Below are 9900 nucleotides of genomic sequence, written 5' to 3' on the forward strand. Positions count from 1 at the left end.
CAAAAAAAAAAAAAAAAAAAAAAAAAAAAGACAGCAGAATCCAAGGTTGCCACACTCTGTGCCACACAGGGGAGATTTGTGTCTTTGGCAGGAGCTTGTAAAATTGAAAACTTGAGGTTTTCCACTCCTTTGAGCTCTGCCTGTCTAGCTCCTGACAACTGAACCAGGGCAATGTTTCTTAAGGTACGGTCAGGGTCACCCTTATCAGAATCACCAGCAGTGCTTGTTAAAGAAAGTCATACCCAACACATACTGAGCCTTTAGTATGTGCCCTTAGGCATTATTCAAAATGTGAAATTCACTGAATTCTCAGAGTCAGTTCCCTGATGGAAGTATACTGTTATCATCCCCATTTTACAGATACGGAAGGGGAGGTACTGAAATGCACCTGGTACTACCTACTCAAGGTCACACAGCTGAGATGAGACAGAGCTCAGCTTTGCACAGCCAGTGGGAAAGCTCCTGGGTGGGACTCCAGACACAGAACTAGGAAGTCTAAAGGTGAGGCCCAGGAATCTGCCGAGGTCACTGGCACACAGAGAAGTCTCAGAGCCGCTGGATTCAGTGCTGTGCTACCTAGAGCCCTTGGGCCCCTAAAATCCGTGATCCTGCGGACCAAAGTCTCACCTCTGCCTTCCCTGCACTGTGGATTGTCAGGACCTTTGAGGATAAAATCCAGCTCACCAGGTCCCAGGCCCATTTGTGGTTGTCTCCGGAGGACTGGAGGAGTTCTTTCAGGTTAGGTAACCTGCTGGCATCTGCGAGCTGAAGCAAGGGAAGAACCTCCATTAGCAAGGATCCGAGACACGGTGATCACCAGGGGCCCTCTAGTGGGAAGGCAGGCAACGTTCACTCCGTCCACATCTCCAGGGATCTCCTGGGAGGACATTCACAGGTCTATAATCCCCTTTCCAAATAATATTTAACTCTACAAGCTCTAAACTCTGAGCTTGTTTAGAGCTTGTGGAGTTAAATATTATTTGGTGGGTTTTTGTTTTGTTTTGTTTCTGAGACAGGGTGTCACTTTGCCATCCAGGCTGGAGAGCAGTGGCATGATGTCGGCTCACTGCAACTGCTGCCTCCTGGGTTCAAGCAATTCTCCCACCTAGGCCTCCCGAGTAGCTGGGACTACAAGCGTGCGCCAACACACCCGGCTAATTTTTCTGTTTTTTGGTAGAGACAGGGTTTCACCATATTGGCCAGCCTGGTCTCAAGCTCCTGACCTCAAGTGATCCATCTGCCTTCCCAAAGTGATCCTTGGCCTCCCAAAGTGCTGGAATTACAGGCATGAACCACCCTGCCCAGCGCTGGTGGTTTTTAACTCTTTGGGTAACAAACCTGACCTGAGCTGACGTGAGATTTAGTCTTTATCCACTTCCTGTTAACAATTGACGCATTTTGCTACAGGAATACTAAGGTGTCATGAGTACGGCATGCCACCTGCTGGAGGTGTGACTGAATACGTGATATACGCACATGTGGGTAAAGCACTACGTTACAAAGCCTTTTCTCTTCTGTGTGACAATTAGTTAACTTCTGTTAAATTGTTCCCCTGGAGACTGGATAAAGGCAGTATGACAACTACATACATCACCACGCAACACTGCTTAGGGTAAAAAAGACCCGGCATGGGCCGGGCATGGTGGCTCATGCCTGTAATCCCAGCACTTTGGGAGGCCAAGATGGGCGGATCATGAGGTCAAGAGATCAAGACCATGCTGGCCAACATGGTGAAATCCCGTCTCTACTAAAAATAGAAAAAAATTAGCTGGATGTGGTGGTGCGTGCCTGTAATCCAGCTACATGGAAGGCTACGGCAGGAGAATAGCTTCAACCAGGGAGTTGGAAAGTCAGAGATTGCAGTGAGCCAAGATCGCATCACTGCACTCCGGCCTGGCGATAAAGTGAGACTCTGCCTCAAAAAAAAAAAAAAAATCCAGCATGGTACACTGCATCTGGCCTGGGAGGAACTGCAAATGGGGACTGCATTGCATGACTTTGGGTTTCCCAGAGTGTGACAATGTTTTGTGGAAACGCTGGCAGCTTTGCTGACATTCTCACGAGCGAGACCAGCCTCTGAGGAAAATGGAGCTTCGCTTAGGCCAGAGCAGTTCCTGCACCCACCCCATGTGGATCCCATCTCTTTACTCCCACGTTTTCACTTCTGGGGCAAAGACTAGCTCTTGGACCTCTGTGAGGACCACTGCAAGGACTTCCACAGAAACAGAATGCCTGATGCCGTGCTGCAGAAAGCTGTCATCAGTCCTAGAGCCTTTGGATTTAGGCTGATGCCCTGCGGGACTTGGGACAGGGCTCAGCTTAGCTGGCATTGCAGCACATTATTTACCATTCTAAAATCAGGAAGAATCTGAATCCTGAAACATATTCAGTGCCAGGATTTCTGATAAGGGACTGGGGACCTGGACTACAGTTAACAACAAAGTATCTGTAGCTTTTGCTCAGAAGTGATGAATGACTAGAGGATAAAGCTCTCCAGCATGGCATTTAAGACACCTCTAGCCTAATCTCCACCCTTTACCATCCCCTCCGTCACAGACTGGCGCTGTCCACGATCATGTGCTGTTCCAAGGATACCCCTTCCCTCACCTCTACTACCTGGGCACTTCTGGCCCAAGAGAGCACTCTCTCCTCTAGCCCCTGAAAGCCTGCTGCCCCAATACTCCCTTCCCAGTATGGCCAGCTCCTGGAGGTCAAGAACTGTCTTGTGTTTTTCCAATTCTCCGCTTTCCTGGATGCAGAGGAAAAAGCATGAGCTCCAAAATCACATCTCAGTTGCAATCTCTGTTGAACTTCTACCTCCTCTCCAACATGGGAACCACCCCACCTCCCCATGGGGCTGTCAGGAAGACTGAAGACGGTAACGGAATCTCAAGGCTTGGTCTATATATGTCCATTTCTTTTCATTTATATTACTCCCAGACAACACCGTCCTCCCAAACCCTGGCAACCTTTCCTTCCGCTCTGCGAGGGCTGTAGTTGGTACTTCAAGAATACCTGTGGTTCTTTTCCATTTTTTTCTAGAAAATTGACTGTTACTGACTTTGGGGGTTTTTCTTAGCTCTATAGTTGAAAATTAGAAACAGGGCAAGCTGTGGGGGTTCATGCCTATAATCCCAGCTACTCAGGAGGCTGGGGTGGATCTCAAGGCCAGGAGTTAGAGACTAGCCAGGGAAACACAGTGAGATGCCTCTAAAAATAAATAAATAAAAATTAAAAACATTTCAGGGCCACTTTATTTCTATTTCCAGAGATTCCATCAATAGCCTCATATACCTGTAATAAAACTATCTCTACAGGCCTCATGAAGTATCAGTAAAAATCTAATATTTATTAAAAGAAAAAAAATTTTTTTGTCAACTGATCATAGGGAAAAAAAGAAAGAAAAAAAATTGTTTTGGAGACAGGGTCATACTGTTACCCAAGCTGGAGTGCAGTGGCACAAACATGGCTCACTGCAGGCTCCATCCCACCCCCACCCGAAGTGATTCTCCTGCACAGCCAGGACGACAGGCATGTGCCACCATACCCAGCTGATTTTATTTTAGTAGAGATGAGGTCTCACTATGCTGTCCAGGCTGGTCTCAAACTCGTGAACTCAAGTGACCCTCCTGCCTCAGCCTCCCAAAGTGCTGGGATTACAGGCATGAGCCACCAAGCCCAGACTAATTTTTTTCGAAAATGGATGAATCCAGCACAATAGCTCACGCCTGGTCACCCCAGTACTTTGGGAAGCTGAGGCGGGCAGGGCTCTTCGGCTCAGGAGCTCAAGACCAGCATGGGCAATAGGGCAAAAATCTCATCTCCACACACAAAAAAAACAGCCAGGAATGGTGATATACACCTGTAGTCCCAGCTACCTGGGCTGAGGTGGGAAGGTAGCTAGAGAATGCGGTGAGTCACAATCGTGTTACTGCACTCCGGCCTGGGTGACAGAGTGAAACCCTCACCTAAAAATAAAAAATAAAAAAATAAAGGGACATATGGAGTATAAATCTTCCATGAGTACTGGTGCTATTTCTATGCCTTGCTTACTGTTCCACCCTGCCTGCTTCGCCCCCAAGCTGCGAAGCCTTGTATTATTCAGGGAGCAGTTACTAAGCATCTACTCTGTGCCAGGCCCTGTGCTTGTAGGAGGGGGCATTAGATTTTATTTATTTTATTTTATTTTATTTATTTATTTTTTTTAGACAGAGTTTCGCTCCAGGCTGGAGTGCAATGGCGCGATCTCGGCTCACCGCAACCTCTGCCTCCTGGGTTCAGGCAATTCTCCTGCCTCAGCCTCCTGAGTAGCTGGGATTACAGGCACACACCACCAGGGCATTAGATTTTAAAAGGGCCCCTAGTCAAGTGGGGGGGCAGAAAGGTAAATAATTAAAACTTAAAAGTATTCACTGTTGGCCAGGCGCAGTGGCTCACACCTATAAAGCCAGCACTTTAGGAGGCCGAGGCAGGCGGATCACAAGGCCAGGAGATCGAGACCATCCTGGCCAACATGCTGAAACCCCATTTCTACTAAAAATACAAAAAAATTAGCTGGGCGTGGTGGTGCACACCTGTAATCCCAGCTACTCAGGAGGCTGAGGCGGGAGAATTGCTTGAACCCAGGAGACGGAAATTGCAGTGAGCCAAGATCGCACCACTGCACTCCAGCCTGGGCAACAGTGCGAGACTCCGTCTCAAAAAAAAAGTATTCATTGTCACCGGGCGTGGTGGCTCATGCCTATAATCCCAGCACTTTGGGAGGCTGAGGCAGGCAGATCACCTCAGCTCAGGAGTTCAAGACCAGCCTGGCCAACATAGTGAAACCCCATCTCTACAAAAAATACAAAAATTAGCCAGGTGTAGTGGCAGGCGCCTGTAATCCCAGCTACTTGGGAGGCTGAGGCAAGAGGATCCCTTGAACCTGGGCGGTGGAGGTTGTAGTGAGCCGAGATCCCACCACTGCACTTCAGCCTGAGGAACAGAGCAAGAATCTGTCTCCAAAAAAAGTATTCATTGTCATAACAAAGACGGATACAGACTACTAAGAGGACAAGGTGGGACTTCTGTTGGGTAGGGGCTAAAGGAAAAGGAGGTGGGGGTGGGGTTGGGACCAGCTTCACAGAGGAGTGCTGTGTGATCTGGGTTTGCTATACAATACCACAGAAGTATGAGAATGCAGTGTGTAGCTGGGGAAGTGGACGGTGGCACGGTTAATTGTGTGTAGCTGGGGAAGTGGGTGGTGGCACGGTTAATGGCGTGTAGCTGGGGAAGTGGGTGGTGGCACGGTTAATTGCGTGTGGCTGGGGAAGTGGACGGTGGCACGGTTAATGGTGTGTAGCTGGGGAAGTGGACGGTGGCACGGTTAATGGCGTGTGGCTGGGGAAGTGGACGGTGGCATGGTTAATGGTGCAGGTTCTCTTCCCAGGCATCCGGGGCTCTTATTCCTCTACTAGCTGTGTGACCTTGAGTGAGAAGTTTGACTTCCTGTGTCTCAGCTTTCTCAAATACATAATTGGGATAATATTAGTAGCCACTTCACAAGGTCCTGGTGGAGATTAACCAAGTTAAACAAGTGCTCAAACCAACAGGAAAGTATTAACTACTCTAATGTTAGTGTGACTGCCCCTGGTGTCGTCATTCGCAACAGGTGATTCTGTGTGGCTGGAGCCTAGAGTGTGGGGAAGCAGTTGCCAGGAGGAAGAGGAGTGGGAAGGTGACCCCACGTGAGGTCATCTCAAATGATCCTGCAAAGGACCTTGTACTCCACCTGGGAACCCTGAGCTTTGTTCTGTAGGTTATACGGAATCACTAAAGACACGTCCCAAACGGTGTCCCCTCAGGGGGCTACCCAAACAGGACTGCTGCCTGCACAGCCAAAGGGCACTCACCCCTCTGCCTTCTTTTCTATTCCTGTTACCCAGAACCAGAGCTGAGTCATCTTCTCTCCCAAGACTACTACCATTCCCATCACTCCTGTCCTCAAATCCCACCTGTGAGCCACGGTCCTTGTCCACAGTCCAGACCTGGGCCCAGAGAGCCCCACAGAAGAAAAGCCAGCTAGTGAGTTCCCTTTCAGGGATGCAGTCTGGGCAAAAGGGAGAGACCACTCCCAGCTCTAAGCTGGACCCAGGCCTCTTCCAGTCCCTCCCACTGCACCTGCCCAGACAAGGCCCCTGCTGCATCCTGCCCTCCTTGCTCCCCACACTCTTTAACCCCTCAACAAACCTTCTTTATGTCTTATTTCACTTTTCATGTTACTCTGAAATATAAATCTGCTTCAACAATTTAATAGGATTCTTCCTCTTGTGACTGAAACCTGCCTGCATTTTAGCAGGGCCTTTTGGGAACCAGGCACACAAGTAGAGTTGCCATTTAAAATACACTCTGCCCAGTTAAATTTGAATTTCAGATAAACAACAACAAAACACCCTTTTTTTCAGACAGCATCTCCCTCTGTTACCCAGGCGGGAGTGCAGTGGCAAGATCACAGCTCACAGCAGCCTCGACCTTCCAGGCTCAAGCAATCCTCCCACCCCAGCCTCCAGAATAGCTGGGACTACAGGTATATGACATCATGCCCAGCTATTTTCTGTAGAGACAGGGTTCCACCATGTTGCCCAAGCTGGTCACAAACTCCCGGGCTTATGCAATCCACCAACCTCAGCCACACAAAGTGCTGGGATTACAGAGGTGAGCCACTGTGTTTGGCTAACAAACATTTTTTTAGTATAAATAACCCCCGCAATATTTGGGACGTATTTGTATTAAAAGAAATTATGGCCAGGCATGGTAGCTCACGCATGTAATCCCAGTACTTTGGAAGGCCAAGGTGGGTGAGCACCTAAGGTCAGGCACTCAAGACCAGCCTGGCCAACACAGTGAAACCCCCATCTCTACTAAATATATAAAAAATTAGCAGGGCATGGTGGGGGGCATCTGTAATCCCAGTGACTCGGGAGGCTGAGGCAGGAGAATCGCTTGAACCCGGGAGGCGGATGCTGCAGTGAGCTGAGATTGCGCCAATGCACTCCAGCCTGGGCAACAAAGTGAAACTTCATCCTCCCCCCCAAAAAAAATTATTGGTTGCTCATCTGAAATTGAAATTTAACTAGGTGGCCTATATTTTTAATAAATTTAATTAAGGCCCTTAGGAATCCGGTCTGGCCTCTTTGCCTAACGGTACCACCTGCCACCAACTCTCTCCCCACCCCCAGGGCTATTCCTCAAGTGGCCTATGGCTTTCTTCCTCTGTGCTTCTGCAGCTGCCTGGCATGGCATTCCACGGAGTCTTCCAGGCCCGCAGTCACCTCCCGTGTGAAGCCTTCCCTAACCACCCACAGCCTCTGTACTCAACAGTTGTGTTCTATGTTCAACAAGTATAGTAGAGTCCCAAGTTGGTACCTGTCCCTCTGGGGCCAACTCAAATCCGGTTGGAACAAACCCTGAGGCCAGCCACATCTTACTTACCCCGGAGCCCCAGTGGCCAGCCTGAAACCTGGCATGAAGTTAAGAACAAAAGAGTAATAATAGCTACTATATTTGAGCGCTTACTGGCGCCAGCCACTGAAATAAATGCTTTGCGTGCACTGCCTCGTGTTAGTCTCACAACCTATTTGAAGATGAGGAACTGAGGCTTGGAGACGCTAAGCACCTTGCCTAGGGGCACACAGCTATTCAGCAGCAGAGCGCTAAGCACCTTGCCTAGGGGCACACAGCTATTCAGCAGCAGAGCAGGCATATGAAGCCAGGTGGCCCGACTCCAGAGTCTATTCTCCTGCCATGCCCTCCTACCAAATGAATGGAGAAATTTAGTGATGGACTGAATATTTTAGTCCAAAGGAATAATTCCAGCAGAACTTTGAGAAGCTGCTTTGGGAAGCTAGTCAGCTATGATATTGGAATTTCCCCCAACCCCAAAATTATACAACTGAGACAGCTACTGGCTGTGCCTAAACCAAAGGCAGAGAGAAAGACGTACGTAATATATAGTACAGGGGTATGCAGAGGCAGTCACCATCTAGGCAAGCGTTCTGAACCACAGCACATGACAGTGGAAGGCATTTGCCAAGTGGATTCAGGAGAATAACTGTTCAAGAGGAAGGCAGGCATTTCTCTGCCCACAGATATGCAGAGAAGTAAGCAGAGTGTGTCCCAAAAAGTGCTCCTGGGCTCACATGTCCCCCAAGGCCTGAGAGGTAAAGAAAAAGAGTAATAGGGAACTCCAGGAAAGAGCTGTGAAGACTGTTGAACTGGAGACTCTAGCCTCCATGGCTTGGCTGGAGCCAACCAACCCCCAGCTCCGACTGCTTCCTGCCCTAGGGCAGCTTCCACCCAAGGCAGCAAGGCCTCAGATGTCTGTTTGAAAAAGGAATCAACAAGCTGTCTTTTTAATTTCCCAATTTCTAAAAAGCTAGAGGACAAACAAAACCTGTCAGCTCATAGGTTTGTCTGTCATCTGCAGCCTCTGCTATGGAGAACAAGGAAGGATATAGCTGGGGAGACAGGTGGGGGAGTCTGAAAGGTGAGCAGAACTGAGAGCTTCAGGGGGCTGGCAAGGGAAGCCTCTTAGAAAAGAGGCGGTTTGTGTGAACAGGCCTCACAGAGAAAAGAAAGAACCAATGAGCTACAAGGAAGCAACTCAACCTCCCTGCTTTGAACAGGAGCGATCACCTAGATCACAAGCTCCTGGGGAGGAGGTGGCCCAGGTGTTTGCCGATGTGGGTGCAAGTGATTCTTATCATCAGGAAAAGCTAGAGATACTCTGGGTTAGATCTTAGACAATGTTGTCCTAGAAAGGTGTGGCAGCAGGAAGGAACGAACATCTGAAAAACATACTTGTCTAGCAAAGTGTTAGGGGTCATAGTTACCAGGTGTGGGTGAGGTGCTGAGGAGGAAATGAACCAAAGGTCTGCCAAGGTCACCACTTTCAAGATCAGAGTGACACCCAGAACAGCGGGGTAGGTGCAGTGAGCGGGGCTAGAACGCTGCGGAGGCGGACACCGCAGGTACGACTTGCTTCGCATGAGCCTACAGTATGAAGGGCCACACTTAGCAAAACAGATTAGGGATCGGAGTCTACAAAAGAACTCTTCACAAGAGGAGTCAGCATGGGGACCCTGTAGAGCTGTGGTTCTTACAAGAACTTTTTAAAGTCCAGCGCCTGGGAGCAAGAGTGGTGTGCCATCACCACATCCAGTGATGAAGACAATAAACCCTACAAGCCTGAGCTGTTAGAAGGATTAAATGAGCTACATGTAGCAACAGCTCAGGACAGTGCAGGCAAACAGTGGTGCTATTAGTGCAGGACAGCTGTTGGCTGCTATATTACTATTATCAATCAAATGCCCCCTCTCTGCTGCTCACCAATCTGCTGAGGAAAGGTCTGTGTTTCTGGGATGGTTGGGAAGGAAGGCGATGGCTGGTCCTGGAGGCTGGATCCCACCCCTTCATCCTCCGTTTCACCATCCCATTGGCCAGTATCTTTCTAGACACATACCTACCCACTGACAGTCACGTCGTATTACATGTTATCTGTCTGTATTACATGTATCTATGTCTGTATCCATATCTCTTCAGACCTGTACACATACCTACCCACCGACAGTCACATCGTATTACATGTATCTGTCTGTATTACATGTATCTGTCTGTATTACATGTATCTATGTCTGTATTACATGTATCTGTCTGTATTACATGTATCTATGTCTATTACATCTATCTGTCTGTATTACATGTATCTATGTATTACATGTATCTATGTCTGTATTACATGTATCTATGTCTGTAACCATATCTCTTCAGACCTGTACACATACCTACCCGACAGTCACGTCGTATTACATGTATCTGTCTGTATTACATGTATCTGTCTGTATTACATGTATCTATGTCTGT

General features: G+C 48.5%; 1 protein-coding gene across 4 annotated transcripts in view; it reads right to left on the reverse strand.

Moving 5' to 3' along the window:
- Positions 1 to 9900, reverse strand: part of PARP16 (poly(ADP-ribose) polymerase family member 16) — a 25624-nt gene that overhangs the window by 10268 nt on the left and 5456 nt on the right. For 2 of the 4 annotated variants that reach the window (XM_032250981.1, XM_032250982.1), the window contains exon 2: positions 628 to 765. The exons of 1 other annotated variant lie outside the window; for it this stretch is intronic. In XM_032250981.1, the coding sequence (XP_032106872.1) occupies positions 628 to 765 (138 nt within the window). The remainder of the gene's footprint in view (positions 1 to 627; positions 766 to 9900) is intronic. One more of the 4 variants, XM_032250983.1, reaches the window with a different exon arrangement.

Source organism: Sapajus apella, unplaced genomic scaffold, assembly GCF_009761245.1.
Source record: "Sapajus apella isolate SASKATOON/1434 unplaced genomic scaffold, GSC_monkey_1.0 scaffold74, whole genome shotgun sequence".
Lineage (NCBI taxonomy): Eukaryota > Metazoa > Chordata > Mammalia > Primates > Cebidae > Sapajus > Sapajus apella.